Consider the following 20,275-nt stretch of genomic DNA (forward strand, 5'->3'; position numbering starts at 1 on the left):
AATTCCTAATACAAGAAATTGTGTAAGGCGAAACAAAGAACAAAAAAAAAAAAAATATAAAGGTCTCCTGAAACTCAATCTTAAGGGTGCAGGGCACATTAACTAAATACACATATACAAAACTGAAAATACTGAAATGACAGCAAAAAACAATCCAGATGAGGCTGTTTCGAAATATGAACCAAAACAGTCGTACTGGCAAGTTTCCGGATGGCAGTCCGACAGCCATGGAACGTGGATGATGAAAAGTCCAAGCACCTTACTTGCCATGTGTAAATGGATGAAGAGTGATGATCTGTGGTTCCCTTCAATGAAGTAATAGCAGCATTTGATATGATAGATCACTGTTTTTTGATGCTTCCTTTTCTTCTTCCCTCTTCAAAATGCTTTGGTCCTAACTTATAATGTATGCAACCTGGAAGTAATAGGAAAAAAACACTTCCTAAAAGTGCCATGATTAGTGTCGTCCTTACAGAAGCAGCAAGGAAACTCTTCAGGTGTATATATCTTATACATGAAAAAGATCAGACAAACAGAATACTTATAAACATTAAACAAACACAACTGACATTTTATGTAGCCCTGCTTCAAACATTTCTGCTAACCTCACCCCTGCACATTCCTCCTTGCAAAACTGCTTCAACTCTGGGCTGTTGGTGAGCTTTCTTGAATAGACTGCTTGCTTCAGGTCCATCCACAACATTTCTGTAGGATTAAGATCAGGACTTTGACTCTGCCATTCCAAAACTTCAAACGTCTTCTGCTTTAACCATTCTTTGGTAGAATGACTTGTATGTTTAGGTTTGTTGTCTTGCTGCATGACCCACATTCTCTTGGATCTCAGTTCACAAATAGATACCCTGACATTTTTCTGTAGAATTTGCTGGTACATTTCAGAATTCATAGTTTGTTCAATGAGGGCAAGCTGTTCTAGTCTAGAGGCAACAAAGTATGTCCAAGCCAAGCCACCATATTTCACAGATGAGGAGATTATTATGCTGAAATGCAGTGTTTGCTTTTCATAAAACATAGTGCTTCTCATTCAAGCCACACAGTTCTGATTTGAACTTTGTCCTCTGAAGCCTTCTGGTTTATCAATGTGGCCTTTAGCAAACTTTAGACAGGCAGCAGTGTTCTTCTTAGTGGCTTTGTCTTTGCCACCTGCCATGCACACCATTGCTGTTCAGTGTTCTCCTGTTGGTGAACTCCTAAACAATGACATTAGCCAATGTAAGAGAGATCTTTAGAATATCTGATCTTGCCCCGAGGTTGTCTGTCACCTCCTGGAATATTACACATTCTTGCTGTTGGAATGATCTTTATTGGTTGACCACTCCTGTGGAGGGTAACAATGATGTCGAATCTCCTCCATTTGTCCATAGTCTGCCTAAAAGTCCAAACTCTTTGGAAGTGAGTTTGTAACCATTTCCTCCCTGGCAAACATCTTGAGGTCCTCCGAAATTGCCTTTGATCAAGGCATGACCATTTCCAGAAATCTGTGTGGTGAAGATCAAACTTTGATGTTCTTTAAGTGGGCTACACCACATCACACACACACACACACACACACACACACACACACTCACCTGATTGTTACCACATTGATATGAAAGACCTGACTCCAATGTCATCTTCAAATGAACTGATAATGTTTGTGGCGTCACATACTTATTCACACAAAAATATGTAAGATGATATTATTTTACTTGATAAATAAACATCATGTAATTTTATAACTTACTTAATCCGGACCAGGGCTGTGGGGGATGCTGGAGCCCAGCCAGCCAGGGCACAAAGGAGGAACAAACTCTGGGCAGGATGCCAGCCCATCGCAGGGTCACCACACACACACAGGCCAAATTAGTGTCAGCAATTTACCGAACCTGCATGTGTTTGAACAGTGGGAGGAGACTTGAGCACCTGGAGGTAATCCACGCAGACATGGGGAGGACATGCAAACTCCACACAGGGAGGACCTGGGATGAGAACTCTGGCCTCGTTACTAAATAAATGAACAAGTGTAATGTTTTATGTCATTTGTTTAGCTGGGTTCTCTTCATCTGATCATTTTTTAGCTCATGTTTATGTAGAACTACAGTAGAGAAAATTCTAAAGGCTTCACAAACTCTCTGTATCTTCTTGGCAGCATGTCCAGTGTTCCTCAGCACCGTAGTGCTTAACATTCTGTTAGAGCTGGCATGCCATGTTTGACTGCAGCATTTCTTATTTTAGATAATAATTCACTTTATTTGCCGCTTACAGTTTGTGTTCTTTGCAGTCTACAGCCTTTAAATGTGTCCCCCTTTGCTTAAGTTGATTAGATGTCCTTTACATTTTGGCCACACCTTGGCAGATATAATAGTGTGAAGGCAGTGGAGGAAATGCAGATCTGACATGTCCAAAGATAGTGAGCCAACTTCCAAGCCATGGACAGCCAGGCCATATCCTCATAGTCCTCAACAAAAAGACAGAGGATGGACATGGCGCCGGTACATTATAAGGCCTACGATGAGGAACACAGGCATGTATGAAGTCAAGAAATCCCATCTGTTCCTTCCACAAATGTCAAGCAAACCTCGCCTTGAGCACCTTTCTGTGGAAACTCAAAATTGTACATGTCGAGACGTGCAGCAAGGAGAGCTTGAAGGGTGCAATCGCTGCATGCAAAGACATTTAATTAATAACTGGATTTGCCACATATTTCATTTATGCTATCGAGAATTGAGTCATTTCTAACACCTTTTAGATTTGCAGTAAGCAGATTTAGAAAGTGGATGGATTACCTTTTTAAATGTATTAGATTTGGCTTGAAGCTCTTAGACAAAATCATTTACAAATCACGGTGGCACAGCTGGGTCTGCATTTCTACAATGGGAGCCCTGACCAGTTGAGTGAGTCACTCAGGGTCACACAGAAAAGCAGTGCTGGGGACTGAGTAGACAAAAATAATGTGCCTGTAGCACCTTCCCATTATGAGAGCTATCCAATTGTGGTGTACAGCTACTGAATTCAAATAGTTTTTCATTAATCACCTCTTTCAACAGATTTGGCACTGCACAGCTTTTACTCATAATAGTAATAATTTTTTTACATTTACATATTGCTTTTCTTATTACTCAAAGCACTTCATTGAATGGGCAACCAATTCAACCATCACTGCATCCACCTGGATGATGCTATGGCAGCCATTTTTGCATCAGTGTGCTCATCACACATTAGCTGTTAGGTGCTGAAGGGAAGAGAAATGGCCATTTAGAGACAGGGGATGATTGGAACCCAGAATGACTAGGCCAGGACATCAAGATACACCCTACCCTTTACGAAGGATGCCCAGGGATTGTTTATGACCGCTAAGGGTTAGGACCCCGGTTTTAAGTCTTGTCCAAAGGACGGTGCCATTTTTGCAACCCAGTGTCCCTATCACTGCACTGGGTCATTGGGTTCCACACAAGACCAGAGGGAAAGTGCCCCCTGCTGGCCTCAAACACCTCTTCCTGCAGCATCCCAAGCTTTTCCTAGATGGTCTTCCATCCAAGTACTGGCCAGGTCTGAACATGCTTACCCCTCAGTGTCGATGACCTGTTTTGAAGAGAAGATGGTATGGCTGCAGTCCAAATCAAATAAGTTGTAAATCAGAGATAAGGTGGATTAACTCAGAGCCCTTCACTTTGTGCACACTTTTACATGTTGCAGATTTCATTTTAAGTGGATACATTTACCATTTTTGCCCATCGGTGAACACTCAATAACCCAACATGACAAAGTGAAAAGATTTTATCTGAAACGTTTACAAAATCACAAACTGAAGTCACTCGTTCAAATGTGTATTCACACTCTTTGCTATGGTGCTCCAAATTGTGGCTGCTTTACCTTGAGATGGGTCTAGAATTTGACTAGTTCTTTGGCATATTGATTCCACTTTTTACTTTGGTTAATAGAAAAAATTTGCAACTGTTTTACTTTTATATATGTGACGCTGTTGTAGTGGAAGCTCACATGATGCAAGACATTTGTGACATCATGATCGTTGTTTATTCACCGACAGATAGCCTGAATTTATATCTTGTTTCCTATAACATAGTTACCTTATTTTCCAAGTACACCCTTACAGTAGGTTTGTTTGGTTTTTTTTTGGTTTTTTTTGCTTTGTGACTCTCGTTTTTGTCCACTACTTCTAATTAATGTCTTTCCCTGTGATTCTTCATTGCTGGGTTTATTGTTTGATATTCCAATTTTAACCCATTTATGTTTGTGCCATCTATCCCATCATTCTCTCTCAATAATTCTCCGACACTCTTGTGAAGTTTTGGTGGGGGAGGCAGCATCCTAGCAACAGCGACTCAAACTCATGACACAAACATATAATGATAATTATTAATGTTTATTCAGTATAAATACTTTGTGGAAATATTCCCACAGGGAGACTGCCTTATGTCAGCAACCTTCCAAAGTGTCAAAAGACCCTCAAACAAAATCCATAGAGAGCAGGAAAAAAAGTGATCTTCTCCCAGCCATGGTATCCAACAGTGTAGGCATCGTATTGAACAATACCAGGCACTTGTTGGAAAGGGGGCACCCGATTTGACATTGGTATCACTTTCACATGTGGGGTCTGTCTGCCACTGCATGTCCTTTTTAACACACAAAGCAGTTCTTGTGGCCAACAACAGGGCTTTGCAGTCAGTCTGTACACAAAACCTTTGACTCCGACTCCTCAATTTCTGGTACCTCTGATTCCTCTCTTTGTAATTAATCTCATATGTTTACTATGTTGAATGAAAGCACACAACATATGAAATACAAGGCACTTTATAACTTATAACATGAATCAACAGGCTACTTTTTAGCACTCTAACCGGTTATAAAGTTCGAATTTAAAGGCACTTCTGAAAAGTCATCAAAACACAAATGCGACTTGTCTGTGTTTCCATTGAGTGGTTTTATGAGAATAAAGTTTATTACGTGAAATTAAAAAATGACTGCAGATATGATAGGTGTCGACTCTGTTATTTCAATTGCGTCTACAATCGCAGCGTTCGTTTTTAATCAGAGGTGTCGAGCGAGTGAATACAATAAAGGGAAGGCAAGCTCCCTCCACTTGGCAGAGACCACATATTAGGAATTTCTTTGAAATCGTCCACAGTGATTTTACTGAGGTTCTGTGGGTACAAAACTTTAAGATAAGCAGCTCAACATTCATTTAATTATGCAGGGCAATAGGCCCTCTTGTTTCCCCTGCCGTAGCATACACGAGGGAGCCAGTCCTGCCCAGAAGTGCATACCCATCGCGCTTTATAAACTGGCTACCTGTGCGGAGTACAGGGTTGTTATCGAGACTTATGTGACCTAAATGTGACAAAAGTGTTTCCATTGCAGTTTTGCAAATTATTGCTTTGTCAAATCGCCTAAAAAACCATCTCAAGCAAGCGTATAAAGTTTTTTGCAATTTTTTTTTTTTTGAAATTGACACATTTCCATTACTGTCTTTTTGTTTCAATGGAAACACGACTACTAAGTAACATTAAACATAAGACTAAACTTGCACAATAATATAAAAACAATGTTTTTAATCGAATCAGTATATGTGAAGTTGGAAATTTTAACACATTATATTACTATTTACATTTATAGCGGTAGAGTGTTGTACTGTGTTAGCCGTAGATTGATACAGGAGAAAGTAGGGTGAAATGACACCTTTTATTGGCGAACTAAATAGATTACAAATGCAAGCTTTCGAGGCAGCTAAGGCCCCCACATCACCTTGCCTGATGAAGGGGCCTTAGCTGCCTCAAAAGCTTGCATTTGTAATCTATTTAGTTAGCCAATAAAAGGTGTCATTTCACCCTACTTTCTCCTGTATTTACATTTAGTCAGAGTTGGCACAATTTTACTGGCTTCATCCACCCATCGTCCAACCCGCTGAATCCGAACACAGGGTCACGGGGGGTCTGCTGGAGCCAATCCCAGCCAACACAGGGCACAAGGCAGGAACCAATCCCGGGCAGGGTGCCAATCCACCGCAGAACACACACAAACACACCCACACACCAAGCACACACTAGGGTCAACTTAGGATCACCAATGCACCTAACCAGCATGTCTTTGGACTGTGGGAGGAAACCCACGCAGACATGGGGAGAACACGGGAAGCGAACCCAGGTCTCCTAACTGCGAGGCAGCAGTGCCACTGCGCCACCGTGCCGCACTACTGGCTTTAGTAACCCAATAATTACCCTAGGTTCTTGTGTATAAGCCAGAGACCAAAAATCATATGAATTTTTAAAATAAAATCTTATCATAGATAAGCCGGACTCATAGATAAGCCGAACGTACTATAACCTATAACTAATAGAAGGGAGGGAGGTCAGTGGTCTCACTCGCACCCATTTAATTTCTTTAAGGGGGGAGAGAGTGTGAGATATTGGCGTCTCTCTCACTCCCCGCATGGCGCGGTTGGAGCGGCCGGAGCGCGTTCTTTCTGCTCTGGGCGTCGCCGAGTCAACACGCGCGCGTAGCGGTCATTTAGATTGTGATTTTATATGTAAGCATATTTAAATATATATCGCGGATTTTTTGCTGGTTCGCGGATTTCTGCGGACAATGGGTCTTTTAATTTCTGGTACATGCTTCCTCAGTTGGTTTGCCCAGTTGATTTCATACAAGGGACGCTATTGGCAGATGGCTGAGAAGCTAGATTGCTTACTTTTCTCTCTCTCTTGCGCTGACAATCTGTGATCCTGACATATGGGGATTGAGCAGGGGGGCTGTTCGCACACCTAGACGATACGGACACTCGTCTAAAAATGCTGAAAGATTATCTTCACGTTGCTACCTTTTGTGCAGCTTCCTGAAACGACATGCTGCACGGTGCTTCGCATACTTAAAAGCTCGAAGAGCACGTATTGATTTTTGACTGAAAAACAAACTCTGTCTCTCTCTCTCTCTCTCTCTCTCTCTCTCTCTCTCTCTCTCTCTCTCTCTCTGCTCCTGACGGAGGGGGTGTGAGCTGCCGCCTTCAACAGCTTTGTGCCGCGGTGCTTCGCATACTTAACAGCCAAACAGCCCTATTGATTTGTTTGCTTTTCTCTATCTCTGTGACAGTCACTGCTCCTGACGCGCACTCCTTTGAAGAGGAAGATATGTTTGCATTCTTTTAATTGTGAGACAGAACTGTCATCTCTGTCTTGTCATGGAGCACAGTTTAAACTTTTGAAAAAGAGACAAATGTTTGTTTGCAGTGTTTGAATAACGTTCCTGTCTCTCTACAACCTCCTGTGTTTCTGCGCAAATCTGTGACCCAAGCATGACAATATAAAAATAACCATATAAACATATGGTTTCTACTTCGCGGATTTTCTTATTTCGCGGGTGGCTCTGGAACGCAACCCCCGCGATGGAGGAGGGATTACTGTATAAGCCGGACTTCTGTATAAGCCGATATTCTATTTTTTCATTTTCACAACTTTTTTCCTTAGATAAGCCGCGGCTTATAGACAAGAACTTAGGGTACTTTGACTTCACAGCCCTGCCTGTGACCTCTCATAGACACCTGTGGCAACCAGGCATTGGGACTTTGTTTGGGATTTGTTATAGCAAGTGTCAACTAGAAGAGCAAAGTGCACCATGCTCAATTTAATTTAGATGTTCCTGGGTGACATTCATTAGGAGTCACTTCATTATATCATTTTCTGTGTTACCAAATGGCAGGTATGGATTTTCCAATGGGACTACAGGATCATTTCTTGGCAGGCCACTCTGTCTTTGGGGCTGTGCTGTAAGGTCAAAACTCTTAAAACCAAGTGCATTTTTTCTGACTGCAGTAATACAATAATTGCTTCTGACTCCACATCCCTGGCCAACACACACACACATGTTCACGCTGACTATCTCTGTAAAACACTCACAGGGAACATCAGCACCACCACACACTGACCAAGCGAGCCTGGCACTAAGCTCAACTGGCACTTCCTAAATGCAAGTGCCTGCAAGTGTAAGATAAAGGAATGCTGCCTTTTGCTGTTTAAAAAGAATTAAATAACAAGTAGGATAACTGAAAAGCTGAGCTGCGTATCTTTGCACCTTATCAGGAGAAAATGTAAGATAAAGAAGTCCAAAATTGAGCTTCAGCAGAGTACATATGTGATGAAGAAAGCGTCAGGAGGGATGTGCAAGATGGGCTAAAACAATCAAAAAGGTAACAAAGACACAGAAAGGATGAAGGTAATAAAATAGGAGAGCTTGTTATTAGGAGAGTGCAAGGACCTCCAGATGCAGTAGCTTTACTTATTACTGCGCCTATGAAAAGCTTTCACCCCCCTCATAGATTTTTACATTTTCTTGTAATGCAACCTTGAATCACGGCAGATTTAATTTGTCTTTTTTCACACTGGTCAACAGAAAAAAAAACTCTTTAATGTCAAAGTGAAAGCAGATCACTACAAAGTCAACTAAATTGGGTTTTCAAATTTTTTTTAGAGCAGAGACCAATTAGAAGGGAGAAAAAAAAAATCAGACACCCTCTCCAGGGGAACACCAGACAAATATTTATTATCCCAAAGTGCATACAACTCTTTAAAGTAAAAGACCTTTTTCAGATTATTTTGAATTAGAATTGCACAACACCACATTTTTGCATATACAGTCGGCCCTCGTTTTCTGTTGGGGATTGGTTCTAGGACCATCCCTAGTCGCAGTTACTAAAATCTGAGGATTCTCAAGTCCTTAAATAACATGGTGTAGTATTTACATGTCCCCTACACACATTCTTCTGCCACTGCAGAATACTTTAAATTATCTCAAGATTACATTTTAATGCTTAATGCAATGTAAATGCTATGTAAAGAGTTGTTCTACCGTATTGTTTAGGGAGTAATGACTATAGCAGTCCACATGGCACTCGTCAACAGATAGCACTTTAATGCTACCTCTTAGCCTTTAAGGGGTTGCTTTGATGCTTAATTGCTTTTTGTAGGCATTTTTTTTACAGAAAGAAACACAATGTGGCATTGAGGTCTTCACAGGGCATTACAGCCAGGATTGCCGACTAAATGGCTTTAAAGAATCACATGGTAGCGTTTGCTGCTGTTTGCATGCATGTGTCCGTATCAATAACAATGGTCTCAGCAGTTGAAACTTCAGCATGTACTGATTACCTGCAGGCAGTCTGTGTGTGTCCAAGCTGTTTCTAGCCTGCACAGCTTTTTGAATGCACACATACAGATAACCTTACTGAAGTTTAAAGCCAGTGCCCTATAGCCAGGTGACTGTGGGCTGGTGGGCATACAGTACCTTCCTGGAGGGGGTTGGAACGGTTTAAGGAAGTCTAATTTCAGTTTCATTTTTTAATTTTTTTTTGATAGTGATAATTTACTCCTTTGTTTGAGTGCCTTTGTTTTCCAGAATACATGTATGTCTTTTAGGTTTTGTTTAAGAGCTTTGGTACTGTGAGAATTGTTAAGATAGAAGCATGTTTCTCACCTTGGTTAATGGTTGAGCTCAGAAGCTCAGGTAGGATAGGTGAGGAAGAAAGAGCTGGCCATGCGTCTGGAAAGTTTCTGTGTTGTTTAACGCTTGTTTGGTTTGTTTAATAATTGTTTTTTCTTCTAATCAATGCCTTGTGGTAATTGTTTAAAATACATAAAAAGAAAAATAAAAAGACTAACCAGACCGGTAGTACACCCAATGTATAGATCGGTAGATAGATAGATATGAAAGGCACTATATAATAGATAGATAGATATGAATGGCACTATATAATCAATAGATATGAATGACACTATATGATAGATAGATAGATAGATAGATAAGGCACTATATAATATATAGTTTATTTGTTCCAAGGGGGAAATTTTTGAGAAGCTCTTTAAATAAATAAATACATAAATAGAGAGATAAGTAAGAAATGTTTGACTTGGTTGTTACAGTCCCAGTGAGGCATTATGTGTGATATTTAATGAATAATTTTACTAGGTTTATTTTGCAGCTCCCCTTGCAATGTATCAGGACCCCATTTTAGACACATTTTTCACAAGTATAAAACACAAAATATATCACTCACATTAGTTTTCACCCTCCCATGTTCAGGTGCATTTAGACAACAATCAAAAGAAAACCTAGACAAGTAAAGGCCATTGAATTAATGATGGGAATTCTAAAACTAGTGGGCCACACCCGTGAGGTTTTATGAGTGTCATATTAAAGAAGAGATGTTTAGTATTTTTCAAGTCAGTTATTTTTTCATAATCATGGTGTGTGTGTGTGTGTATATATATATATATATATATATATATATATATATATATATATATATATATATATATACATTTACCACATTAAAATGTGTTTTAAAGTGAAGCATATTTTATAAATAAAAATTTCCACTCTTGCATTTTATAATGAAGCCTATAATGCAAATGTTTGTCTTGAAAATTTGACATATTTAATACGTTTTAAGGTTTTTTCTTTTTTTTCATAACTGCATAAGAGCAGGCCATTTATTTTTTTTGCTTAATAAAATGTTTCATTTTTGAACGCAGTTACATGTAGAAGATTAATGTATTCTTTGAATGTGAAGAAGTTACTTTGACTTGAAAAATCTGAAATGTATCCTTTAATATGACACCCTGTTATATCCATTCTGCATGAAAACATGATATTAAAAAATGATCTTGGCCATTACTACAAACTACCGGGGTAATTTAGTAACAATTGGGATAGCATATGAAAAAAATATAATTTTTGGGTGAAGGGTTCCTTTAACTGAATGAAGTATTGGATGGGGTCACCTTTACAGTATCTTCTTGTCCCACTAGAGGGAGCTCTTCATAGGATTAAAATGATATCAGGAATTAAAAAATCCTGTTATATCCCCACTGAGTGCATATATACATTTCTCAAAAATTCAGTATTCTAATTTATAAATGCCAACCCATCCTTGTATGAGCAGCTTAGACCAAATGAAAAGGGGGGAAAAAGTTATTATCTGCACTTGTATTGTGATAATAGCTCCGCTTGCAAACCCTCATGCACTAAATGTACAGTAATCTGCAGGGTATTAAACTGACTTTGCCCAAAGCGGATTACTTTAATCATATGGTGAAAGAAGCATGTCATACAGCTAGCTTTAAAGAATACAGTAAAATTAAATTAAAAACAAAACTTTGGAAAATTAGACTTTATTTGAGCTGTGTCTAGGATATGCTCTTCCTTTTATTCACCTTATTGTATAGCAGAAGTAGAAGTGTGACCCCTGGACCTTTTTTTCTTTCTTTGCCCCTAGACCATGAAGACATAGTCTTGCATCTTTTATAGGACGGCAAAGCTTTCAATTTTTAATTTTTTAAATTTTATTTTAACTTGAATTTGTATGTTTTCCCCATTTTTGTGTGGGTAGTAGTAATGCTGCCATGGTTATTGTTGGTCTCACAGAGCCGGTATCCTTGCTTTGAATCCCAGAATCCCTAGAATATTGCCCATGTGAAGTTTTCATATTCATTCTTTTCCATACGTGGGTTTTCCTCGCACATCCACAAAGGCAGATGCGGGGTAAGATGACATGGCGGTTGCCATTTGCGGCATTTTGGTAGGGGCAGCATTTTTATGAAGCAATATTTCTTATGATTACGAAATGATAATGTACAGTAAATAAGGTGAGAATTGGTAATGGAGCTTAATTCAGTATTTTGTATAGCACTCTTCACAGAGTGCAGGTGCATAATGCTGTGACAAGTTCTCGGATGGAAAAAAAAAAAAATATGCAAGCTTCCAAAATGAGATCATAAAGTAGTTTGAAACTGATTAACATAAATGGAGCCCATAAACTATCTGTCCAGTATTTAATTGTTTAGGTTGTGACACCCTGATGCCTGTAACTATGGGCTTCTCTCCATGCTGGGACATCTGGTAGTTCGTAACCGAGGATGGACTGGAACAGGTCTGGACACAGCAACAACAGGGATTAATACTGCATTCCATTTGAACAGGGAAGAGAGAGCTCCTAGTTGGAATTTTCAACTGGAATGCCTCCACAAGTTGGACTCCCTGCTTAGAAATGTGGTCTGGTCTGTCAAGTCAGATAATTAATCCAAAATGATATGGAGTTCTGCTGCAATCTCCTTCACACCAGTACCACCACCAAGGATTGTATGTAGTCTGTTCAACAGTAAGCAGCTCGACTGAACTCCTAATACGTATTAGCCCCTGGTGGTGGAGTGCTGTCCATTTGCTATGTCTCTGTTATTTCGAAAGGTGGCACATCATAGACATTTTTAATAATCAAATGCATTAGAGTTGTTATTCCAATTGATGGCACATCACACACATTAACACTGCTTTGTGACTCCTATACCAAATGCTATATAACAGAGACCTGTGCATTGGCTTTGCATTTGTCATTCCAAATGATGGCACATCACAAATATTAGCACTTCTTTTTTGAGTCCCATACCAAGTGGCAGATAAAAAGAAACATATACAGTACATTTTTCATTCCAAAAGATGAAGCATCACAAATATTTGTAGCATTAAAATGCTTTGCGTTTGTCTTTCCAAACAGATGGCACATCACAAGCATTAATGCTGCTTTTACAAATCCTATACCAAATGGCATATGTTATTCCAACAGATGGCACATCACAAACATGAACACTGCTTTTATGAATCTCATACCAAATGGCATACTGTATTAGAGAGACACAGTCATTGCAGGGTGCAGTGCAACCGTTAACACTGAGGTCCACGTTGATTACTTTCATTTCAACTAGTCTTAGACAGGTAGCCCAGCTAGTAAAAGTTGTCTGTGGGTCTATCCCACCCAGGTGCTATGTCTCTGTTATTCCAACAAATGGCACATCGCAATCATTTGTAGTAAGAAAATGTGTTACATTTGTCATTCCAGCGGTAGGCACATCACAAACATTCACAGTGCTTTTATGAATCCCATGCCAAATGGCATATAACAGAGACATGCACATTGCATTTGTCATTCCAACAGTTGGCTCATCACAAACATTAACACTGCTTATATATTACATATCCATGTGCATTGCATGGTACACTGCAAATGTTGACATGGAGGTCTAGGTTAATTACTTGGATTTCATCCCATCTTGTATGGGTGGTACCACTAGTTGTGTACAGAACAGTACTTAGTTACTTAATACTTAACCAACGAAACTACAACTGAGGCCCACTGACTTTCCCAGGAGAAACCTGCTAGCACAGCTAGTTATCCAATAATATCAACTTTTGTTTTGTGAAGTTCAAGTGCTGTTCACCTCCCAGTATAGAATTTTATAAATATATCCATCATTCATGTTTTTCTTTTGAGCCTTTGATTGTATATCACAGCTTCTGAGTCAGACCCACCATCATGTGCCCACAGCTAAACAGCACACCCTTCCTGGATGGCCAGCCTGACACTTCGTCTTGTTCTTGAACTGGATGATGCAAATCCTTCTGTTCTTCCCAGAAGCTCCCTCCTTGTTCCAAACAGCAGCATCCCTGCCAGGCTGTATGCGCCTGGCCGTCTTGTCGCTCAGCAGCAGGGCGCTGTGGGTAATTAACGTTATGAAGCGCAGGCTCTGAAAGCTTTTCTACCGATTGATTGCAAGAAGAAAAATCAATAAGTCCTGATCTGTGGACCATCTTCTTCATTTCCTTCTGCATCTTGCTGCCCTGGCGTAGCTTACGTCATGAAAGCGAGTGGCAGCTGGCTGCTCGTGGGGGCTTGCAGATCCTGACTCCTGCAGGGCCAATTTGCAATCATTTGGAAAAGCAAGAACTGCTCAGATTACAAATGAGTGAGGCACATTAGTCTTCATTGATCAGCAAACAAATAAGGTTACTAATAAGTGACTCGCGCAAAGAAGTCTACTCGGCTGTCTTCTGGGAACTGTCCGCCCCTCGCGTGCTGTTGATTGTGCTTTTTTCCTCGAAGGGCTCTCCTTCCCACCCCCCACCCCCCATTTGAGTTGACCTCACTGTCTGGAGGTCTGAATGTAGGAATTTTTGTGTGATGTGTTGTGACTTAAGGGGGTCAGGTGTTCTGAGGGGGAACACAGAAAGACATAACATATATTGTCAAAGTTTACAGGTACAAGTCGCCCAAACTTGAATAGCTGCAACACAAAAACAAAACTAGTGTGAGAGGAAGACATCAGCAAATGGACGGACAGAAAAACCAGAGAAAGGAAATCTGAGATTATGAGCTGCAGTGAATTTAGAAAGGACTCCGACATCTTCACTTTCTGCCCACTTTACTGTGGTGATTGTATTTTATTTGGACAAATTTGCCATTTCTGCCCATCGATCTAGACCTAGTAACTCCTAATGACAACATGAAGACATGTTTTCAGAAAGGTTTGCAAATTTACGAAAAATTTCAAACTGAAATGTCTCCTTCCTAGAAGTATTCAGACCTTTTGCTGTGGCACTTCAGATTGTGCTCAGGTGTCTGCTGCTTTGCTTTAATTCTCCTGGAGATGTTTCTAGAACTTATTTGTGGTAAATTGAACTGACTGGACATTTTTTAGAAATGAATGCATGTTACTTGTGTGCAGAAGGTCCACAGTTCACACTGTTTGTCAGGGCAAAAACCAGACCATGTGGTCCAAGGAGCTCTCTGTGGACCTTCATGATCAAGTTGTGGCGAGGTATAGATCAGAGCTGGGGAATCAAACCATTTCTAAAGCTTTCAGTGTTCCATGAGCACAGTGACTTCAATAATTTGTGAAATGGAAGAAGTTTGGAATTACCAGGACTCATCCTAGAGTTGGCCTTCTGGCAAAACTGAGCAACCGAGCTAGAAAGGCCTTGCCTCAGGTATTTTACCAAGAACCCAATGGTCATTTAACAGGGCTTCAGGAGTCCTCTGCTGAGATGGGAGAATCTGTTGGACCGACAACCATCTCAGCAGCACTCCTTCAATTATAAATGAGTTATAGACGATGACCACTCTTGACTATAAAGCATTGTGACGGTTTGATGAACTCTTGAGAGAATAAGAAAAAGATAATATGGTTTGATGATGGAAACATTGAACTCTTTGGGAAGAACTTGCAGCACTGTATTTGTTGAAGACCAGGCACTGCTCATTACCTGCCTAATACCATCCCTATGGTGAAGCATGGTGGTGGCAGCAGTATATTGTGGGATGCAGGAACGGGGAGACTGGTCAGAATTAAGGGAAGAATGAATGCAGCCAAATACAGAGAGGTCCTTGAAGCAAATCTGCTCCATAGCGCATGCAACCTCAGACTGGCGCAGTAGTTGAACTTTCAGCATGAGAGAGACCCAAAAGCATTCAGTCAAGACAACGCTGGAGTGACTTCAGGACAAGTCTATGACTGGCCAGCCAAACCCCAAGACTTAAACTCCACAGAATGTGGAGAGACCAGAAGATGGCAGATGACAGACACTTCTCATCCAGTCTAACAGGATTTGAGAGGATCGGCCAGCAAGAATTAGAGAAACTGCCCACATCCAGGTGTGCAAAAGTTTGTAGAGACTTACCCAAGAAAATGTGACCCTTGAATTACTGTCAAAGGGGCTTCCACAAAGTACTGGATTAAGGGTGTGAGAGATTTGATTTTTTTGATTTTTAATGACTTTGCAGACCTTTCGAAGTTCTTCAGTGTATGTTGATGGGTAAAAATGACAGGTTTCTCCATTTAAGAGCAAATCTACGACTAAATAAACTACAGTATGCAGAAAATTAAGAAGTCTGAATGCTTTCAGAATCCACTGTTGGTTGCTTATTTCTTTATTTCTCCGTTTATTTACAGTATTTCAGTTCATCCACATGCAGCATGAAATGCAGCTTGAAATGAAAATTGTCATTTTTCACCCATGATAGTTGAGAGGGCGGGCTCCAGTGAGTGCTGTATTTTGATTGGTGAATTGTTGGTTGACACTTTTTATGTCCAAGGTGCACAGTGTAGGAGGCCAAAATCAAAGTTGGCCAAAATCACTGCATGAAACAGCTACTTAAATTCAAGGAGCCTCGAGTTTATTATTTAACAGACATTAGGAGTCTGCTAAAAATGTGGATCGACACAAATAGCACCAAAATGCTGTCATAAGCAATCTTATTACAGTATTAAAATTGTTATTAATGTTCAGTTAGATTCACTCGAAAGAGGCCCCAAATTTTCTGTATTAACTCTCACTATGACAAAGCAATTTGTACGAAACAATGTGCAATGTGCTGCTCAGTTTATGGAGCTTCGAACAAGCCGGGATGCCCCTGTGTTGGAGTGATGAGGTAGGCACCGGACTGGCATCACAACGTTTAACCTCCATTTGCAACTTCTGGGTGCATACCGCCTGTACCCCTTCACTCAGTTACTCGTCTTCTCATCAGGATGGTGGTGTACAGTATTGAGCAGCACGTCTTCATGGTGCAAATCTATTGGGTCACCAATTCGTTTAAGTGATGTCAGAATCAACTGGATGATCATGAGTTAACGGAAGGTTAGATGGTGCAACATGTCACACATCAGTAAGGAGCATGGCAGAAATGGAGTCGTCCTTCGGCAACAGGGGCTTTGGCCACCACGGTCGCCAGATCTGACACCACCAGACTTCTTCCTTTGGGGTCTTCTGAAAGGAAAAGTCTATCGGAACAAGCCTCGCACTGTGGAAGATTTGAAGGAAAACATCCAACGTGAAATTGCTGCTATTCCCCCCCCCCCCCCCCCCCCAAGACGCTTGCCAATATGTTCAGGAATTTGGAGCGCCGAGTCGAAATGTGTCTGGCAGAAAACAGAAACCACTTCCAGCATCACATGTAATGCAATTGATTACACATACGTCATGGTATAGAGCGTATTTTTTTGGTTCCGATTGCTTCATCCTTTTGGGAGTTACAACAGAATATTTGGGGCCTCTTTCGAGTGAATCTCCCTATATTATTCTTACTGTATTTCATCCATCCATCCATTATCCAACCCGCTATATCCAAACTACAGGGTCATGGGGGTCAGCGGTAGCCAATCCCAGCCAACACAGGGCTCAAGGCAGGAAACAAACCCCGGGCAGGGCACACCAAGCACAGACTAGGGACAATTTTTCAGTAATTATTAATTCATGTAATGTATGTATCATGCTAATTTTAGGTTAGTTTACGGGTGGGTTCAGTCAGGTCAGGTGTTCAGTATACCTGACATATCATCGTGTTGAAATTGACACAAAGGCACGTCTCTGTATGCTGTTGACACGCACTGTGTTTTTGCCTTGTGCTACACATGGAATGCAGCAATGCAGGCACAGCACTTTATATCCAAAGTCACCGCAGAGAAAATGACATCAGACACAGTGGCACATCCCCGCCCCCAAAGTATAAGTCAACACACTTAATGATGAAATCGACTAAGGATGTTTTGGTCGGATCCATATGCCATCCTTAAGTGAGACAAGACAGTACATTATAAAGCATCATTAAGGAGTCACCACAACTACCCCGTTTAATGATGAGATGGAAAAGATCCTGCAGAACGGGATCCAAAGTGAAATAAGTGGACCATTGTTAGAAAAAATTATGCGACTCATACAGACGTAAGTTCTGAGACTGGATAGGAAATGTCGCCACTGCTCTTTGTGTGATTGTTCCTGGTCATGTGTATGGGCAAAAAAGGGAAAAGTCAATTGTGCCCTCTTTTGGTCGGGAGTATGTATGACATTTTCAGCAGAGTCCTGAAAATACCTCCTAATCACACATGCCTGACAACAGTTAAGGGATGCCCTTCTGTAATGATGTGTTATTTGACTGTAGGTAGTCTTTTCTGTCAGCTGGACAGAACTTGGCCTAACCGGAGATTTTTGTTTATCGACCCCATCTTCTGTAAATTCTAGACACTGTAGTAAGTGACTGTCCCAGGAGGACATCTGCTTGATTTACCAGCAATCATCCCATGGTCTGCGTCACTTAGATTGGGGGGGGGGGGTCTTGTCTCTTCCAATGTTGGGCTTAACCATAACTAAACCTGTAGACCGTGTCTGCGTGCTTTGTTGATTGAACTGTTGCCATTTGGTAGGCTCTTAGGAGAAGTAGGCAAATTTTCATTAATTGGAATATGTCTGGTGACCTTGATTTAACGGCTAATATTTCCACCAGAGATTTCTGCTGTAGCCCTCAGACCTGACTTGGTCTTGTGGTCTAAACAGGCTGAAGGTGGTATTAATCTCAGAGCTCACAGTGCCCCAGGAAAAAGCAGTCAGTAAGGCGTACAAGCAGAGACATCTAAAGTATGTTGAGTTGACCACATATGCTATGCAGTATGGATTGAAGGTGCTGCTTAGCATATGTAGAGGTTAACTGCAGGGAATCTGACAGCTAAAGGAGTCTGGGAGTCCAATGCCAGGACCAGCATCAAACTATAAACCAGCTCGCGGAGAAAGCTAAGCAAAGCAGTCAATGGTTTTGAATGAAGAGGAGTGATGGTTGCTGAGATGTCGGGGTGAACTGTTCAGCCCTCTTGAAATGTAGTGGGCTTAAAACATCTTTGCCCCCCTGGTGACCACGGGGAAGCATGTTAAAATCCACCTCATGGTCCACATGCTATGACTCGAGTTAGGAGCTGCTGATTTAAGGGATTGAAACATCTAGTCTTATGTAATGTTGTGATGTTGTCTTATGTGCTTTGAACACTTGAACAGGAGGCCACTGAGGTTTTATGGGTATGATGCATGTTTACTGGCTTCTATATATGCTGTAAAGTGGGTGTGCTTTACATATTTACAGATACATGTTTGAAATGTTAATGTTACTAAAGCATTGTTATCAATTTTTTGCTTCCAGGTATAAACACAGAAGGACTTTATAGAGTCAGTGGGAACAAGGCAGAGATGGAGAGCATGCAAAGGCAGTTTGATCAAGGTAAGAGATTCTGTCATCTTCTGCCTTCCAGCACACCGATTCCTCCTGCACGTTGCAGGCCTCAGACAGCAGTGCCGCAGTTTGATGAGGGGCTCTGATGTTGGGAGTTTTTACTAATCCCTGCAGGGTTGGTGCATGCGATGATTTCTCTTCTTGAGCTTTCACATGTCACCCTGCAGATATTTCCAAATTCCCAGATGGAGGCTTTAGAAAGTTCGTGTTCCATTAAATCTATTTCTGAAGCATTTGAGGGTTTATGAAAAATTAATTTCAATCTGGAAATGCAAACGTTTTAGCAAGGAAGAGCTAGCATATTGACTTAAATCTTCCCCACTTAATCTCTTTTCCATCATATGTCAGGCTATTTTGACTTTCCCAATCATTTTCTTTACTGTCACATTATTTTCTTTTTCAAAAGTTCATTCCAGTTGCTGAAAGCAAAGGAAATCAGAAGACATTTTCATCCATAGACAAACCACACAGCTCAGTCTAATTGCTCAGTTTCTGTCATCTTTGAATTGGTTGTCCCTAGTCAGTCTCTCTTACAAGCAGTTTCCATTGTCCTAATAAGTGGCTGTTGTGGCTCTTAAGCCGATGTTACACTTCACAACTTCTAGTTGTAGGGAATGTCAAACTTAACAACTGCAGTTGCTAATTTTATCACTGGACTAGAAATCGCAGGGTACGTCAGATTAGATGAGTTCATGATGACTTTTCAGCACAGTTTCACGTTTCAGAAGAAGTGCAAGCTTCCCTCCTATTTTGACACCCAATTGCATTGTGGTGACCATGTGAAGGCTTTATAGGTTTAGTGAGTTCAGATGCATTCTAGGCACTCGTGTTCCTTAGTTCTCGTAACTGCATTCTATGCATTAAACTTAAAGCTGAGTACTCATTGATTGTCAGATCTCATGCACACACAGCCAACTTCAACAATTTAAGATAAAATCAAACCAGGGATGATATGCCAAATTCATTATCAACGGCTGAATCATTTTGGAGTTACAGCACGGTTTTGGTTTTGTGCCCCCAATTACAAACCCATTTCCTAATGGAACTTTTCAGAAGCCTGATTTCAAGTTACAGTACACTCATTGGCCACTTTATTAGGTACAACTGCTTGTTAACACAAATATCTAATTGGCAGCAGCTCAAAGCATTTAGGCATGTAGATATTGTCGAGTCGACCTGCTGAAGTTCAAACCGAGCATCAGAATGGGGAAGAAAGGTGATTGTAGTGACTTTGAACCTGGCATGGTTGTTTGTGACAGAACTGGTCATCTATTGGGATTTTCAAGCACAATCATCTCTAGGGTTTACAGAAAATGGCCCAAAAAAGGGAAAATATCCAGTGTGCAGCACTTCTGTGAGTAAAAATGCCTTGTTGATGCCAGAGGTCAG

General features: G+C 40.8%; 1 protein-coding gene across 1 annotated transcript in view; it reads left to right on the forward strand.

Annotated features, from left to right (window-relative positions):
• Positions 1 to 20,275, forward strand: part of arhgap35a (Rho GTPase activating protein 35a) — a 122,224-nt gene that overhangs the window by 90,852 nt on the left and 11,097 nt on the right. Inside the window, exon 4 of the mRNA XM_028795659.2 lies at positions 18,797 to 18,874. Within this exon, the coding sequence (XP_028651492.1) occupies positions 18,797 to 18,874 (78 nt within the window). The remainder of the gene's footprint in view (positions 1 to 18,796; positions 18,875 to 20,275) is intronic.

This window comes from Erpetoichthys calabaricus, chromosome 1, assembly GCF_900747795.2.
Source record: "Erpetoichthys calabaricus chromosome 1, fErpCal1.3, whole genome shotgun sequence".
Classification (NCBI taxonomy): domain Eukaryota; kingdom Metazoa; phylum Chordata; class Cladistia; order Polypteriformes; family Polypteridae; genus Erpetoichthys; species Erpetoichthys calabaricus.